Here is an 18858-nt window from a genome sequence, read left to right as displayed (position 1 = left end):
TCCAGCAAGTGACTTGGAACCACTGAGCCTTTTGCTGGACATTTAGATACTTTTTTTTTTTTGGTAACAACTTTATTGACGTATAACTCACAGCATATAAATCAGACATGTAAAATGTACAACTCAGTGGACTTAGTATATTCACAGAATTGTGCGACCACTGACACAATCAATCTTAGAAATTTTCATCACCCCAGAGAGAAACCCTGTACCTTTAGCCATAAGCACCCTCTCCCCTTCACCCCCAGCCCTGTGCAACCACTAATCTCCTTTCTGTTTCTATACATTTGCCTATTATGCTCATTTCACGTAAAGGAAATCAAACAATATGTGATTTTTTTATAAATGGCTTCTTTCACTTAGCACAATGTTTTCAAAATTCATCCATGTTGTGGCATATCTCAGTACTTCATTCCTATTTATTGCCAAATATTTCTTTGTATTCATACCACATTTTATTTATCCATTCATCAGTTGATGGACATTTGAATGGTTTTCCACTTTTTGGCTATTATGAATGATGCTGCTATGAACATTTGTGCACAGGTTTTTGTGAGGACATACTTTCATCCCCCTTGAGTATATACCTAGGAGTGGAATTGCTGGGTCATATGGTAACTCTGTGTTTAACCTTTTGAGGGACTGCCAACTGTTTTCCAAAGAAGCTTCAGCATTTTATATTCTCACCAACAGTGTATGAGGGCCTGAGAAATCTTCTAAAACTGCAGATCTGTTCTTACGAGTGCCCATGAGGTACAGAAACATTACTTCTAGGTAGCCCTATTTCTCTTTCCCCCTTTTTGTGCTATTATTGTCATTCATATCTCACCTACATGTTAAAACCTAACAAGACTTTGTTACTACTTTATGGAATTTAATGTCTCAAAGAAAATGAGAGAAGAAAAGAGAACAATATATTTTCGTAGCATTAGTTATATTAACTTTCTTATTTACCTTTCCTGGTTCTCACTTGTTCCTGTGAATTGAAGTTACCATCTGGTGTCATTTCCTTACTCCAATATAGCTTTGTTCCCATCCAGTTCCTTTGTGCTGTTAATGGCAAATATGATACAGGCCCCCAAATACAATTGCATATGTTTTATTTTATACAGTTGCTCTGCAAATCAGTTAAGAAAAAAGACGAAATACGCATTTACACTGGCTTTTATAATTACATAATTACCTTTACTCTGCTTGTGGCCCGCACCTCCTGGGAAGATACCACAACCCTCAGCTAGGAGCTGGGGGAGTGGGAGCCCTGCATCCTTGGCTGCACCCTCCTGGAGGAGCCATCACTGAGCTGACAGGGAGAAAGACGTGGGTGGTGGTTCAAATGCCACAAATTCTACTGTACTTACCAATATTTAGATTTTCTTATATGTTTCCTCATTTGGGTGTATGCTCTTAGGACAATTTCCAGAGACTTTAAATAGTTGTTTTGTTTATAATTTTCACCAGTTAGGGTTGTTTCACCGGGGAATTGGGTCTGCAGAGCTCTGCTTGCTGCCATTCCATAAGTCAGTATCAGTATCACTTAGTTCTTTACAAAGTGCCTTCACATGTAAACTTTAATTTGTTCCTCGAAATTTTATGAAAGAAACAGAGGAAGGATCTCCAGCCCTAAAGATGAAGGTCAGAGATGTTATGAAACTTGTCTAAAGTTATAAGGCTTGTCAGAGCCATGTGTTCATGCAGTCAGGCAGGGCTTTTTGCCTGCTCTGTGCTAAGCATTAGATAAAAAATGTTGAACAATTTACTGTCCAGACAGGAGACAGAAAACAGGCAATCACAGTACAAGGTTAAGTGCTAGAATAGAGATGAAATATATGATGCCTTAGGAAAACAGTAAGGCTTGAGTAAGAATTTGAATCCAAGCCTTTCGAGTCCTAAGTCTACTTTTCTTGTAAATAGGAAGAGTTTGCTCAAAGTAAAGAAGTACTGTATAGTGGTTAGGAAGGCAGGCTGAAGCCACACTGCCAGGCAGTTTCCACTCCAGTCCAATTACTGCTGCGTTACCCTCAGTAAATCACTTCACCTTCGTGCTTCAGCTACCTCAGTTGGAAAACGGTGCTAATACTACCGACCCTACCCTTTAGGTTATAAGAGTAAAGAAGATTTTGTGTAATAATGCTTAGAAGAGTACCTAGTGGACAGCTTGTACATCATATACAAGTGATTGCTAAATAAATTTTACTAGTGAGAAGATGGAGTTCATACTCAGCTCCCCCAGGGATATGCCTGTCAGCTTCCTCTACAATGATAAAATGCTTGCAAAAGCTGCAATTGTCTTTTCAGAATACAATGCTTATTTTATCAGCAAAACTGTTTTGTTTACACTGACCACAGCGAGGTTCAGGGTAAATTAAAAAGAACAATAATTCCATTCAGGAAATGATGGGAACATCTATAGTCTTCTTGGTTATCTGTATATTGCCATAGGGTAATTTTTTAAATGTGATTTGTTCTACAGTATATACGTTGAACTAATGCAATATAAAACACCTGTAACCTCATGTTTTAATTTTCTTTTAAAAGAGAAGAATCACTGTCTAAAGCTTTTATTAAACTACCTTAAGATTCTACTAATTAAATTTACATTCAATTCTTTGGTTTCTTTAGGGTAACTACTGAAACATTTGTCTACCTCAAATAGTTATTGTACTATTCTCAATCAGTCTTGTTGAAAGTTCTGGAAAACCAGGAACTATTACTGCATCAAATGCTTATGCCTTTAGTAGTGCTAAATAATCTCCTAAAGCAGGAAAATAAACTGATCTGTGGCTCAAAACATAGCTCTAAGCTCAACAGGACACAACCAGCTTTCTGCAAGACTTCCAACCTCACCTCTACCCCAAAAGGTACACACACTTTGCTGAGAAATTATCCTATTTGGGGTATTAAGTGCCTCTTTAAACATAGCCTACATTTTAAAATTTAGAGTATTTTTTACATTTTCTCTCCCACACCAAACTCTTGTGACAAAAATAACAAAACCAAAAAACAGTAGTCTCCCTTTACCCGTGGGAGATATGTTCCAAGACCCCCAACAGATGCCTGAAACCGCGGGGAGTAACGAACCCTATAAATACCATGTTTTTTCCTATACATACATACCTATGATAAAGTTTAACTTAAAAATAGGCACGTTAAGAGATTAACAATAGTAAAATAGAACAATTATAATATACTGTATAAAAATTATGTGAATGTGGCCTCTCAAAACCTTTTTGTACTCACCCTTCTTGTGATGTGAGATGGTACAACGCCTACAAGATGAGACGAAGTGAGGTGAATGACCTAAGCACTGTGACACAGCATTAGGCTACTACTGACCTTCTGACGATTAGTCAGGAGGATCATTGAGCCATGACGATGGCTGGATGTCAGGACCAGATGAGGTCTACTGTTGACCTCAGGTAACTGAAACTATGGAAAGCGAAACTGCAGATAAGTGGGGACTACTGTACCACAAACTTTCTTTATGGAAAGTATCAACACCTTATTTTATCATTACCAATGTCTGCATCTGATGCCAAAGAAATAAAGGAAATTTTACGAACTCAGAATTTTTCACATACATTTTATTGTACTTGTATTGAAATTTCCACTTTATTGTACAGTTTTATATCATAGCAGTTGAAACGCATTTCTCTAGAACTCAAACAGCTCCTTTGGAATTATTTCAGTCATCCTTAACATGTGACTTTACCAAAGATTTTGAATCTAAACAAACAAAATTTTGATTATTAACTTTTACATGAATGGGATAAGAAATAAAGTCATCAGATGATGGTTGGGGCTGTTAATTTCCAAGACACTTTGTAGAAATTTTTCTTCTGCTACAGCAGTTATAAATTAGAACTTCAAAAAATAGGGCAGAACCCAAGTACAATAAAAGAAGCTTCTGCAGCGTAACCTCCTGCAGTCCCAAGCCTCTGAGAGACGTGAGGCAAAGCATCTTTCCTGCAAATTAAGTGGGTTTCCAGTATTTCCATGCAGTTGAGCTTTCATTGACAGATGCTCGAGACATATCATTAATAAATACACCCTCTTGGCTCTGGCTGCATTAATTATGCCTGAAGAGTTTAATGCCCATCCAAGTCCAAAGGTGGAAGAACACATAAACTGGGATGGTGATGGGCAAGAGCAGACTGTAGAAGCACAGGCTGGAGGTGCTAGTGCAGCCCTGCGGGAAGTTTTCTTCCACAGAGGCCGAGTACAACAGGCCTGCTAAAGAGACCAGGGGAATAAGGACAGTCAATGTAGGAAGAGAGAGAAACATCTTCTCCCCCACTTAGTAAACGAACCCGCCACGCTGACTTGTTAAAACCTAGATGGTGGTAAGAAAATTGAGTTGGTGTGTGTTTCGTTGTTTTGTTTTTAATTATGATCTAGTGCTGCTCCATCTCTTCTTGCTTCTTATTCGGACGTGTCATCCGAGCTGCCTGTGGTATCATATTAGGAATCCCGTCAATAATTGGATAGGCTATTCCCAACTCTTCGTTAATCAATTCATTTGTTGATGCTTCATACCTGAGGGGGAAAAAGAAAAACAAGATGAATCGTGGAAAACAAAATGCTTGGAAGAGCTTGATATTCAATAACCAACACCATTTATCCAATTCTTGGCACAGACTTAATCCCAGAAAAGCAGAAGTAAAATACTTTCAATTCTACAAGCAGTAACAGCCAACTGAACTGTTTCTCTTAGAAAGTGAAAATCTCTAATTCTTCCCATTTTAGTCAGTTTCTCTCATATTTTCTTCTTCACTTTATTCTCAAGCTATGCCTTAATTTTTTTATACCAATCAGAAAAGATCTCCGCTTTTATCCAAATATTTCTTCTTTACTCTGGTCAACCCTCAAACCATCCGAGTCAATTTACTACAGGAATAGCCACTAGAGAAAAATTCAACTTCTTCGTGTTATGATACATGCTTAACAGAGCAACCTAACTGATCCATTAGAAGGAAACCACCGAAAAATCAACATGCACAAAATAGAAGTCTGAGAAAGACGAGAGGGCAGAAATGAAACTGGAAAGCGGCGGGTCTGCAGTGAGCTGGTTACAGAATTACCTAAAAGGTGGAGCAAGTGGTAATGTCAAGGTTTAAGAACATTGAATGAGTAATACGTTCATTATGGGAAGAATCTAGGAAGAGAAATGCAAAGAGATGAAAATAAAAATTACTAGCAATCTACCCCCCAAGATAAAGACTGGTAACATTTGGGTGTTTAGTGTATTTGATGTGCAAACCCAGCGTCGTCAACGTTCAGCGTCGGCAGCCCGGACTGCAGAGCTGCGCAACCCAGGGACTCTAGGTCAAAGATGAAGAGGACTGTACAAACCGGGCCAGTCCAGAACTAACGCCCAAGGGCAGCACACGGAGCTGACAGGCTTAAGGTCGCCAGGCACTACACAAGAATATGGAGGCCACCACAATACTTTTCATCATCTTCGCTTAAAAATCTGACCGCCTTAGACTAGTCCTGAATCCCGACAGCGCGTAAACCTGAATCTGAATCACGTGGGATCTTTGTAAGAAAATACGTACTGGCTCAGGCCCCGCCCCCCAGGCCTTCCGCTTCTGTCCGCCGGGGACCCGGGAATCGGCATTTTAAGGGTTCCCCGGCGGCGACCCTCTAAAGCTTCTATCCCTACCCGCAAGCCGGCCGTGTAACTCGCTCGGCCCTCGCCGCCCGGAGAGGTGCGTGGGAGCCGGCTGGGCCCGGGTCCAGAAAATGGCCGCGAGGACACAGAACGAGCCCGAAGGCCCGCAGCGGCGCGCGGCCCGCCCCCCCGCACGGCGGCCCGTCTCACCGGAGCGGCTTCTTGGAGAGCGGGCACACCAGGAACTCCAGCAGCGCCGGGTCGAAGGCGCGGGCCGGCCCCTCCGGGCCCTCGCTTTTGTCTGCCAACGGCCGCGCCCCGGACGCGTGCAGCCGCCTCTGGGCGGTTGCGGCCGGCGCCGCGCGCGTCCCCCGCAGCGACGAGGCTAGCCGGCTGCACGCTCCCCTCAGCATGGCCCGCGCCCGCGCCTGCCGCCCCGCTGCGCCCGCAGCCGCCCCACCGCCCCCCGCGGCCCGCCGCGCCGGCCAGGCCGCGCCCCCGGTGCTCGGGAAACGCAGTCCCGCGGGGCGGGCTCTAGCGCTTTGGTTCCGAGGGCCCTCCCGCCCGGAGTGGTTTTCCCGCCGCCCGGGTCTCTAGTTCCGAGGCTTCCGGGGGCTGTTCACCGGCTTTACAAATTAGAAACAAAACCGATGCCTAAATCTGGGCGTCCTCAGTTTTCTCCAGGACCTGTCGCAGGGCTGCGGGGAAGCCAGTGGGCGGTCCTCACAGTCACCCGGTGTGAGACTTGGACCTACGTGTTGTCTCCAAAATGAGGTTTCAAACGCAGCCGGAGCGGGTGTGCAGAAGCAGTGATTTGCCTTTGTAAATCTTTACTGTACCACAGATCCTGTAACCTTGTTTGGCGCTTTTTTTCCTTTATTTAAAAACATGTAAGAACAAGGGGCCCGCCGAGTGGTTAAGTTCCCGCGCTCGCTTCCACGGCCCAGGGTTGCGCCGGTTGGGATCCTGGGCGCGGACATGGCGCCGCTCCTCGGGCCACGCTGAGGCGGGGTCCCACATGCCACAACTAGAAGGACCCACAACTAAATATACAACTGGACTGGGGGGCTTTGGGGAGAGAAGAAGGGAGAAAAAGATTGGTAACAGATGTTAGTTCAGGTGCCAATACTAAAAAAAAAAAAAAAAAAGATGTAAGAACCTGAAGAGAATGGCTTAGGCCCCTTAAACACCAAGACGTCCAGATTCCTGCCCTGCGGGACTCATTGTGAGTTCAGTTGCATGAAAAAGCACAACTAATGTAGTTCTATTAATGAGCTTGGAGACTAATGGGGCAGGTGTCCATTAGTGAACTAGGCGAGCCGGTCAGTGGGTTTCCGCCCCTTGTTTGCCTCTGACTCTGCGAAGAAGGGATGCGGGTTTGGTCCCTTTCTTACCTTGTGGTGGACAAGGGCCTGGGCGCTCGGCGCTGACCGCCTGGTTCCCGGTGCATAGTTTACCAGCTGTAGGACGCCAGCAAATGACTTAACTACCCCCTTTCCTGATCTGTATGATAAGATCATAATTGTACCTCCCTCGTGAAATCCCCTCGTGGGGATCAAAATGTGATAGTGCATGTGCAAAGAGCTTTTAGAAAAGTGCCTGGGACAAATTAATGCTCAATGCATGTTATTGTCATTTTTATTTCCTCTGTTCTTCCCAGTTCAATATACTAGAAGATTGTTAGTCGTCAAGTTTTTCCCTTTGTTTTGCTGAATTTTGCCTTGAACCTTTTTTTTTTTAAAGATTTTATTTTTCCTTTTTCTCCCCAAAGCCCCCCAGTACATAGTTGTATATTCTTCGTTGTGGGTCCTAGTTGTGGCATGTGGGACGCTGCCTCAGCGTGGTTTGATGAGCAGTGCCATGTCCGCGCCCAGGATTCGAACCAACGAAACACTGGGCCGCCTGCAGCGGAGCGCGCGAACTTAACCACTCGGCCACGGGGCCAGCCCCTGCCTTGAACCTTTTTGCACCATTGGGTTTTATCATTTCACACTGAGCTCCTGGGAGGTAGGGATGGGAGTGAGGGATATACAGATATAAATACAGGATTATATTTTCAAATTTCTCTTCCACTCAGCAATGTAAAAATAGAGAAATTTTTATAGTGTTCACTCTTTTAAAAAAAAATACATTATATTATTTGATGCTCTTTGTTCACTAATGCTCGAAAGATTTCAGCAGGGGGCTGTTGTCACGGGTGTAGCCTCAGGAGGGACTAGTGTTCAGGTCCCAAGTGAGCTTCACAGTATTTCCTACTAGCGCAGTAGCAGGAATTAATTTTTCAGTTGTAGTTAGTTGATACTTTGGGCCCTAGGGAGGGAGTGAACCACAGGAAAGATACGTTTCAGCGAGGGGTGGAGAAGCAAGCGTGACTTCAGCCAGCCCTGAGTGGGCCCCCGCCAGGCTGGACAGGCTAGGGCCTTGGCCCCCATGGGATAGGGGCAGGTACTGGTGCTTAAGACCAGCTTCATTAGCCTCAGCTCGCCTCACCTGGCGGACAGATCGCTATCAATTGGGTTTTCTAACCAGCTATAAATAAATTAGTTTCAGGTTGCCTCTACATAGAAGGTTTGAAGCAGGTGAGTTTACTTTAATTTATCTTAGTATTGGGGAAAAATGGAGAGTATTGAAAACATCTTGAAATTTGTAACACCAAAAATCAACAACCAATATTTAAGAAACATCTGAGCGTGTGATATAGTGCAAACTATGTAAATGTTAAGTTGCAAAATGTCCCTAAACAGCCCTCAGTAATTAGGGAATATAACTCATTTCCACATGTAGTATACTGAATGTAGCCGAATATAGGTGATAGTGTCGCACTGTAAATCATTAGTCCTTTTTCACTATTGGCATGACTGATCTTTCCCATCACAGAGCCCTGTGCACACATGTAATGATATGCGGGGCTCCGGACTCAGGTACCGTACTGGCTGTGTGACCTTGGGGAAGTTACTTAAACTGTCTGCCTCAATCTTCTCATCTGTAAAACAGTATAATAATGGTACCTACCTTATTAGAGCTGTTGAGAGGATTAAATAAAATAATACAAGTAAAGCAGTTAACACAGGGGCTGACACAGACCACACATTTAAAGAATGTTAGCAGGAAAATTACTTATTGTGGTGAAAAGTCTGATAAAAAAAGAAAGCATAATATACAACTGGGCACTTTAATTGTAACTGACCTGGAATTTTTACAGTTTCCAGTGTAGATAATATTGAAACATAACTCTTGGCCTATTGTAAACATTGAATTAGAAATCTCCAGGCAGAGAAAGGCTAGAATATATATATTTTAATAAAGTCCCATAAATATTAAATTTGGGGGCATTGAAATTTGGGAATCTCTGATCCAGAGAGAGAAGTTAAAATCAATTTTCCACTAGATGGCATCATCCAATATTTGAACTAACATTTATTCCTGCTTGTACTTTGCTTTCTGTGATCACAAAGATTTGCTTTTATTTTGCCAGTTTGTTCCTTAATTTGATGACATCTATTTTAGGAACAAAACTCACAAAAATTTTATTAATAAATTGCAATTGTAATAAGTTCTTTAAAATCAAGGGTCTGATATGTAAATAGACAAAAAGTATAAAAATAAGTAACAAAGAGAAAATGCAGTGATGAATAAACATTAAAAAATTCATCCTCGGTAGTAAAGTAATGCAAGTTTCAAACATCAGAGTTTCCATTTCTCACCTACAAAAATACTAAATTTTTTAAAAATGTAATTCTTAATATTGCTCATCATTTATTAATTTATTGAATGTCCACTATGTGGCAGGCACTGTCTGGATTAGTCAGGGTTCTCCAGAGAAGCAGAATTAATCAGATGTATATATGGAAGGGATTTATTATAAGGAATTCGCTCACATGATTATGGAGGCTAAGAAATTCCACAATCTACCGTGTGCAAGCAGGAGACCCAGGAAAGCCGAGGGAATAAATCCAGTCCGAGTCCAAAATCCTGAGGACCAGGGGAGCAGATGATGTAAATCCTAGTCCAAGGGCAGGAGAAGACAGACATCCCAGCTCAAGCCACAAGGTAGGAAGCAAAGGGGTGAGTTCCTCCTTCCTCAGCCTTTTTGTTCCATTCAGGCCCTCAAGAGATTGGATGATGCCCACTGGCGTTGTTGAGAGCAATCTACTGAGTCCACTGATTCAAATGCTAACCTCATCTGGAAACACCCTCACAGACACACTCAGAAATAAGGTTTAATCTGGGCACCCCTTGGCCCAGTCAAGCTGACGCAACAAACTAACCATCACACTGTCCTAGAGGCTGGAGCTGTCCTCTGGATGCACCATTATACAGTGTTAAAAACTCATCCCGACAGCAAAGAAAATGATTATTAAATAGAATAGTGAATAAAAGCAGGACACAAAGTTTTATGTACAATGAGTACAATTGTTTTTCAAACCAAGAACCGAGGAATAGAAAACAAAAATGAATAAAACCTAAAATGTTCATTGTTTTTAGGTGGTTGGAATATTGTTGAATTGTTCTTTAACTGTTTCTCTGTTTTAAATTTGTTCTTTAATAAAGTAGTTTTAAAATATAAATATTACCAGTTAATATTCGAGATTAATAATTGATAATGGTGTATTTTATTTCAAAACTATTGATTCAATTCAATGAATACTTATTGAGCACTTCCTGTAGTCTCAGTATTATATTAGGGGGTAAAAAGGAAGGGTATAAAGGCATAAAAGATATCCTGATTTTCAAGAAGTTTATAATCTTAAGTGGAGTAAACAGCATGGGATAAAGTTAACTAAAATCCAGGTTTATGTGATGGCTTTTTTTTGTGTGTTCACTCAACATTTGTCGAATTTATGCTGTACATCGAGTACATAAAGGAGGGAATGACGCTTGTGCTGATGGAAGGCTTGGGGAGTGTCAGTAAACTAGAGGTCCTGTGGCACCATCAAATTCTTTACTTAGGTCTCAGGAGACACCCATTTCATACCCTTTTATAATCTTTTTTAATCCATGAAAACAAAATTTTAATTTTGCAAGTAGGATATGGAAACTAGCTGGCAGAGATGAGTATGAACCATCAATACTATACAGCAGCTCAAAGAAGAATGATTAATATGGAGTTGAGTGACTATTGAAGGGCTGCATGTTAATATACATTTTAAATGGCTTCTGTATATAACTGTCAGATTTCAAAACTGATTACGAAAATGGCCAGGTTTGATCTTCAGCTTAAAAGTTCAGCATAGGGACTGGCCCGGTGGTGCAGCAGTTAAGTGCACACATTCCACTTCGGTGGCCCGGGATTCGCCGGTTTGGATCCTGGGTGGGGACATGGCACCACTTGGCAAGCCATACTGTGGTAGGCATCCCACATATAAAGTAGAGGAAGATGGGCACAGATGTTAGCTCACGACCAGTCTTCCTCAGAAAAAAGAAGAGGATTGGCGGCAGATGTTAGCTCAGGGCTAATCTTTCTCAAAAAAAAAAAAAAAAAATCCAACATAATTACGATGTGAACATACGAAGAAAGGAATAGCATTTCTTTTTTCTTTTTTCTTTTTTTTTAACATCTGCCTCCAATCCTCCTCTTTTTGCTGAGGAAGACTGGCCCTGAGCTAACATCCCTGCCCATCTTCCTCTACTTTATATGTGCGACGCCTGCCACAGCATGGCTTGCCAAGCGGCGCGATGTCTGCACCCGGATCAAACCGGCAAAGCCCAGGCCGTGGAAGCGGAAGGTGCACACTTAACCACTATGCAACCGGGCTGGCCCCAGGAATAGTATTTCTTAAAGAGACTCATCACCACTATTTTGTTCTTTAAAATATTCTATTCATATGTATTTTGAAATACTTCAAAAATAAGAAAAGAAGTCACTAAAGCTAGAAGTATATCAAAAAGGGAATATCCAGATAAGCAACTCCTCATGACATTAATTCATCTATTTAGAATAAAAGAAATTAAGGACAAATGGCAGGAAGTTCTTTCCAACTCAGCTTTAAATAGGGATAGTATTAGGACCCATCCATGGCAGCTACTTTGGCTCTCTCAACCTCCATTCCACCCTCCTTCTATTTGGAGAAGTTGGAAAGCTAAAAAATACGTTTTCCAGACTCTCTTGCAACTAGGGTTGTGGATGTGCAAGAAGCTCTGAGGTTTGAAAGGGAGACACACAGAGGCAAGCTTCCTGCAGTAAGGGAGCTGAGAAACAGGCTGACAGACACTAGGTGTGCGTGGGTCGGATCCATGGTGCCCTCTAGACACATCTTGAGTATGAGGCAGCTGTGGCAGCCACAGCAGTGGTAGCAGCAGTGGCTTCCTGCCCTCTGGATCACAGCTATGAGTATGACCTTAATGCCAAAAACCCAGAGGAAGCCCCCTAGATCTGCTCTTCTAGCTCTTCCAATGAGCTTATAGTCTCATACTTTCCTATATTAAATTCCTTTATACTGGAAATACCTGGAATAATTTATTTTTCCTACACTGAACCCTGAGTGATAAACTACCTGAGAGTGTTGTGAGAATTAAATATAATAATATATATGAATCACTTAGAATAGTCCCTGATACTTTGTGCTCAATACATGCTAGTTATTTACATTTTTATTAGGGAGATGAGTTCAAGCTGAAAGGAACAGTCTAGACCAGTGGTCAAAAGCTTTGGCTTGTAGACCAAATCCAGCCCACTGCCCGTTTTTGTAAATAAACTTCTTGGAACACAGCTAAATCATTTGTTTACATGTTGTCTGTAACTGCTGTCACCCTACAGGGTCACAGTTGCAACAGAGATGGAATAGACCTAAAAGCCTAAAATATTTACTATCTGACCCTTTACGGAAAAAAATTGCTGACCCCTGATATGAACTATCAAAAAGAGTGAGGAGTACGAGTACTGGGAAGTTCTCATGAAAACAGTTATCTTCTTGACACACTTGTCATGTTTAGGAAAAATCGTTTGGGAAATTTTCTTTCGGCAAGGGTTCAAAGGAGACATTGAGGAGGAGGGGAGGATAACTATACCATGTAAAATTCTGATTTTATAAGTAAACTTGAAGGGATAAAAGGAGGCAAAACTGACGTCACCCAAGACCTCAGCAAGTAATTTGGTGGTACTCATTGTACTGCCCCTGCCATTTTCCAAGGTTTTCTTCTGGATGGTGCAGCCTAGGTTAGGAAGGGACCACATGAGAAGCAGCATACCAAGTCTGGGATGCCCCTTTCACGTCCAGCTGGTCACCAGTTCTTACAGTTGGTTTCGTCATAAGTCCTCTGGCGTTCACCCACTTTGATCTTAATAGTCACTGTTCTAATCTAGGCCTCAGTAATTTAAAACTGTGGCTAACTTAATATAGTCCTAACTTCCTTGTCTTTAATTTTTTTCTCCTTTAAAGTCCCAGTAATAAAAGTTTCTTCTTTATCTTTCTCACTGGCAACTTTGTCAAAAATTTCACAAAAAGAAAAATTATTTACATTTGATTTCTTTTTTTAAAGATTTAAATTTTTTTAGAGCAATTTTAGATTCACAGCAAAATTAAGAAGATACAGAGATCTCCCAAATACTCGCTGCCCCCCAGACACGTATAGCCTCCCACATTATCAACATCCCCCATCAGAGCTGTACATTTGTTACAACTGATGAGCCTACACTGACACAATATTATCACCCAAAATCCATAGTTTACCTTAGTGTTCCCTTTTGGTGTTGTACATTCCATGCCTTTGGACAAATGTATAATGATATGTATCCACCATTATAGTATTACATAGAATATATATTCACTGCCCTAAAAATCCTTTATACTCCACCTATTTTTATGTTTGATTTTAAAGTTCTCTGTGTTTTCAATTTTAACCAAGTTTCTTATCTTTCATCTCTTTCTTTTTCTTTTGAATTCCCTCTCTCCCTCTTTCTACCCCCCCATACTTCTTTCTTCCCCACTTCCTTCCCACTGGTGGATAAATATGATCCATATAATCTGACAGCACTTTTCAAACTTGAATGTGCATATGAGTCACCTGGGAATCTTGTTAAAATGCAAATTCTGACTCAGTATGACTGAGATCATGCTGAATAGGCAGCTTGAAATCCTCATTTCTTAAAAGCTTCCAGGTGATACTGCTGAGTTTCAGGCTACGCTTTCAGCAGCAAGACTCCAGAACCCTGGTTCTCACACGGATCATTTTGGCCTCCAGCGCATGTGTGGCAACATGTGGAGACACTTTTGATTGTTACAACTGGGGTGTTGCTACTGGGTAGAAGCAGAATGCTGCTAAATACACAACAGCCATTCACAACAAGGAATTATCTAGGCCTAAATGTCTATACTGCCAAGCTGAGAATCCCACTCTAGAATGATCTTGAACATTCTAAGTATCCAATGGGTGTCTTCTATAAATTTAACAGGTTTTTTTCCTAGGAAAAGGCTTTCCAGGCTGCTCCCAGTCCTCTTCCCTCTTCTTAGCCAGTTCCTACGACTGAAAGTGTTTCTTATATCATACCAGGAAGAACATTTTCCTTTCAAAAGTTTACCAGCCCTCAGGTCATATCATCTTCCAATTTATTAAATGAAAATTATGGATGGAATTTTTCATGGCATTAACATGATTTTAAAAGCCCCATAAGCCTGGAAAAGGATGAAAAATTAAGCAAGTTTATTGCTTTTAAATATGTGATGTTATAGACTTTTGTATTATGCATATTTAGGCTAGTGCCCTGTGGGGGTCTTAGAAAACAACTGAGACTTTTCTCAAAGTGATCATCAATAGGTGTTTTACTCTGTGTATGTTTCTAATGAGCCCTCAAATTGCATCAGTCAGATAGTCCATAGTGTAAAAGGAAATGAACCTTAAAAGAGGTCTTTCCCTATATTTAGATGAGGAAGATGGGGACTGCCTGGAGAGTTCTTCACTCTGATTGTAGGAAGCTGTTTTTTCCATGGTTGAAGAAATTCGGGAATTTGACAACTCTAACTTGATTTGTCCCTTCAGTGGTGTAGCTTGCACAAAAGAATTATAGCTTGTGAAAAATATGTTGATTTTGCCAGAATCATGAATAAATGAAAGACAAGGAAACTGAGTCCTGTGTATTTTCATTTAAACTATGGTCACAATTCTATGTTTTTGGAAGTCTGCTTTTCCTAATTTTCTAAGCCTGTTAGGCATCCTTGGCTGACTCATGTTCCAACATTGGACTTGCTACCAGGCACTTAACCACCTGGCCTGCCAGTACCTGGAGCCCAGCCCTGTGATTCACTCTGTCCTGGTTTCTTCTTGACTTCCTTGCAATGGAAAATAATACCAAACTTTTAAATAGTGTTTGGTCTAGTCACTGAAGATATCTTCTTTTCTTGTACATTTTACCTTATTCACCAACTTATAGAATTCAGAAACTGAAAAGTGTTATATAAGGTGATTAAACCAGCAGAACGATCCTCTTAAACTTATTATCTCCCTCCCACCCTCCTCTTTACTAAACTTAGTAAATGACACCACCATCCACTGAGTCACCTGGGCCTCAGGACTGAAGTCATCCTAGACTTCTCCCTTCCTCTCACCTCCCACATCCAGTCAGTCAGCAAGTCCTATGATATGCATCCCTACGGCTTCTGACTTAGTCTAGATCTTCACGTCCAGCTCTGTCCTGTTCTTCACTGATCCTGTTCTAACAGGTCCTGCCTCCAGTCTGGTCCTTGTCTAATTCATCCCTCACACTGTTGCCGAAATATTCTTTTAATGTAAAAATCAATCACAAAACTTACCAACTAAAAGCTTTTGCTTAAAATATAGTTTCCAAACTCCTGAATGCAGCTGCTTCAGAGGAATTTTTGGCATTAATCCTCTGGTGGTCTCCAAATTTATATATATATATTTTTTAATTAATAGATTTATTCTTTCAGAGCAGTTTTAGGTTCACAGCAAAATTGAATGATAAATACAGAGAGTTCCTATATACTCCTGCCTGCACAACCCAAATATCCTCCTCTGCTATCCACATCCCTTGCCAGATTGGTACATTTGTTAGAATCAATGAACTTACATTGACACATCAGTATCGCCAAAGTCCATAATTTACATTAGGGTTCACTCTTGGTGTTGTACATTCTATGGATTTTGAAAAATGTATAATGATATGTATACACCATTATAATATCATACAGAATAGTTTCAAGGCCCTAAAAGTCCACTGTGCTCCACTTACTCCCAAACCCCTCCCTCATACCCCTGACAACCACTGATTTTTTTAGTCTCCATAGTTTTACCTTTTCCTGAATGTTGTATAGTTGGAATTGTCCAGTATATATTTTCAGATTGGCTTCTTTCACTTAGTAATATGCATTTAAGTTTCCTCTGTGTCTTTTCATGGCTTGATAGCTCATTTGTTTTTGGCACTGAATAATATTTCATTGTCTGGATGTACCACAGTTTATTTACCCCTTTACGTACTGAAGGACATCTTGATTGCTTCCAGGTTTTGGAAATTATAAATAAAACTGCTATAAACATTCATGTGCGGGTTTTTGTGGGCACATAAGTTTTTGACTCATTTAGGTAAATACCAAGGAATGTGATTGCTGGAATATATGGTAAGAGTATGGTTTTGTGAGAAACTGCCAAACTGTCTTTCCAAAGTGGCTGTGCCATTTTGCATTCCTATCAGCAATGAATGAGAGTTCCTGTTGTTCCACATCCTTGCCAGCATTTAGTATTATGTGTGTTTTGGATAGTCACAGTTCTAATAGGTATGTAGTCGTATCTCATTATTTTAATTTGCAATTCCCTAATGACGTATGAATTGAGCATCTTTTCACATGCTTATTTACCATCTGTATATCATCTTTGGTGAGGTGTCTATTCAGATCTTTTGCCCATTTTTTAAATTGTGGTGTTCATTTTCTTACTGTTGAGCTTTACGAGTTCTTTGAGCATTTTAGATAAATCATTTATCAGATGTGTCTTTTGCAAATATTTCTTCCCTGTCTGTGTCTTGTCTTCTTCTTTTTATATGTTTTTTATATGGGAGTAAATAAAAGTACAGAATCCTGAGACAGATATAAATTAGAAATATTTTTTCATTAAAGACCTTTTATTTTTACTCAAAATAATCTTAAATAACCAACATTTATTTCTTGCACACATTCCTCAACTTTCTGACGCAGGGTTTCTCTCCTTCACTGCTGAACTTGTTCAAAGATGCGAGCAGAGGTTTTCAACCCCTTGTCACCCTGATTTAGGAGAGCCAAACAAAAAAGAGCTGCAGCCAAGATGGAGCATGGTGCTCTTGACTGAACCACTATTTCTCTCCCTGGAGTGACTGCAAGATAATTGACAATGATGACGTTCAATTACAACCTGAACTGTCTCATTTGACATAATGAGAGTCAAGTCCCCTCCGATCTCTTACAGTGATATTACAAAGTAGAAAGAATGCAAATATTTCTCATGTCATAATGTAAGATGTAAAGATGGCAGAACAACCCATTCTCTCTTCCATTCCGTTGTTATAATTAACACAAATCGTCTCACAGGAATGGAATGACCTACTTTTATGTACCTTGCTTTGTATGTGATAGCTTAACAAGTTACATATTCACAGATGCAGACAGATGGCCAAGAACTCCCAACCCCATTTCCGTAGGATTGTGCAAATGTTCCTGGCACAACGGCTTAATGAGGCCCTCAGGGAACTGGCCTCTGTCTCTCTCTAGCATCTTTTCTCACTGTGGCCACTTCCCATCTTGGATTCAGCCATGTGGAATCATTTGTTGTCCCACTAATACTCTAGGCTGTTTTACAGCTCTGTGTTCTTTGATCGTGCCATTCCACCTGCCCCAAACACCTTTCCCTCAATTTGTCCATTGAAACCTCTATTCATCTTTTAAAATCCAGTTTGAACACAACCTCTATTATGAGGATTTTTCTAACTCCTTACTTTTCCCTGTTCCTTGGGAATTGGCCAATTGATGCTTTGTGTACAATGGTAATACACCCACACACACATACATTATAACACTTGTACGATGTCATTGCAATTATTCATTTATATGTCTGTCTCCCCTACTAATCTACAAGATTGTTCAGGTCACATACCTTGTATGTTTTATTTCTTTATCACTGCACCCAGCACAGTGACTAGCACATAGTCGGTTTTTAATAAATACTTGTAAAATGACTGTTTGGTACCAAATGTTTAGTTGTTCCTCTCAACTTGCCAAAAGAAAAAGTTATTACACAGTCATAGAACATGCTGGAAATATAGTTATGAGTGAAAAGAAAAGCACAATAATCTTTTCTTTTTCAATTTCAAGAAATTCTAAGCACATAAACTTTTTTGCAGTCTGGTTATAATTTTGAGCAACATAAGTTAGGGTGGAGGTGCTAGAAGGAGTACTGTAGTAGATCTGTCTTCTAAATTCTCTTTTGTTTGAAATTATCTATTTTTTAAACTTACATAAAATTTACGAAAATAGAACAAAGAATTCTAGAGCCTCAAAGTTAACAGCTTTCTATAGGTGGATTTAAAAAAAGCTTTGGCAGACCTGAGGCTTAAACACGTCAAACAAAAACAAAACAAAAGACATTCTCTTATATCACCATGGTACAATTATCAAAATCAGGAAACGAATATTGATAGACTATTATTATAAAATCTACAGTTATAAATTTTACCAGTTGTCCCATGGATGTACTTATAAAGCAAACGAGAAAATATCCAGGATCAAGCATTGCATTTAGTTGTCATGTCTCATTTATCTGTTTTAATAGAAAACCGTTCCTTGATCCTTTTTTTCTGTCTTTCATGATCTTGATATTTTGAAGCACCCAGGCCAGTTACTTCACAGCAAGTCCATTCCTCAGTTTGACCTGTCTGCTATTTCCTTGTGATTAGATTCAGGTTATGCATTTTTGCCAGAAATACCACAGAGTGATGCTGTGTCCTTGTCGGCACCTCCCACCAACAAGCATCGCTGGGGATGTTAACTCTAAACATTTTGTTAAGGTGGTGCCTGCCAAGTTGTCTGTGCTGTAAATTACTGTCTTTCTCTACCTAATTAGTAAATATAATACATGAATGAGGTTATATTTAAGGCTAAACAAAAAAGAGAGAACAAGATTTCCTAAGTGATCTAATGGGAAATTGTATAGCTCTGTTATTTGACTTTCCTAGAGATTATAGATAAAAATCAATACAAAAATAATATAATGTGATATGTCAATTATCTCTCTATAAAAAAAATAAAATTAAAGCCAGCCCTAATGGC

General features: G+C 40.3%; 2 protein-coding genes across 2 annotated transcripts; both read right to left on the bottom strand.

The window, feature by feature from the left end:
• Positions 1 to 3563: 3563 nt before the first annotated feature.
• On the bottom strand, positions 3564 to 6113 carry PYURF (PIGY upstream open reading frame). The gene is made up of 2 exons (XM_014842428.3): positions 5822 to 6113; positions 3564 to 4533 (listed from the first exon to the last, which is right to left on the bottom strand). The coding sequence occupies exons 1-2, from the start codon at positions 6022 to 6024 to the stop codon at positions 4392 to 4394; spliced, it is 345 nt and encodes a 114-aa protein (XP_014697914.2). The 5' UTR covers positions 6025 to 6113; the 3' UTR covers positions 3564 to 4391.
• PIGY (phosphatidylinositol glycan anchor biosynthesis class Y) lies at positions 3819 to 4282 on the bottom strand. The gene has a single exon (XM_014842460.3). It carries the CDS (start codon positions 4280 to 4282, stop codon positions 4067 to 4069), a length of 216 nt encoding a protein of 71 aa, XP_014697946.1. The 3' UTR covers positions 3819 to 4066.
• Positions 6114 to 18858: the final 12745 nt, after the last annotated feature.

The sequence above is a fragment of the Equus asinus genome, chromosome 3, assembly GCF_041296235.1.
Source record: "Equus asinus isolate D_3611 breed Donkey chromosome 3, EquAss-T2T_v2, whole genome shotgun sequence".
Taxonomy (NCBI): Eukaryota; Metazoa; Chordata; class Mammalia; order Perissodactyla; family Equidae; genus Equus; species Equus asinus.
Note: the sequence above shows the minus strand (reverse complement) of the source record. Positions and strands in the feature narration are given on the sequence as shown.

Excerpts from the sequence above, each read along its gene's own strand:
- PIGY (XM_014842460.3), bottom strand. The coding sequence starts at position 4,282 with ATGTTTCTCTCTCTTCCTACATTGACTGTCCTTATTCCCCTGGTCTCT.
- PYURF (XM_014842428.3), bottom strand. The coding sequence starts at position 6,024 with ATGCTGAGGGGAGCGTGCAGCCGGCTAGCCTCGTCGCTGCGGGGGACG. Across the intron at positions 4,534-5,821 it reads CTCTCCAAGAAGCCGCTCCG|GTATGAAGCATCAACAAATG; the intron begins GTGAGACGGGCC and ends TTTCCCCCTCAG.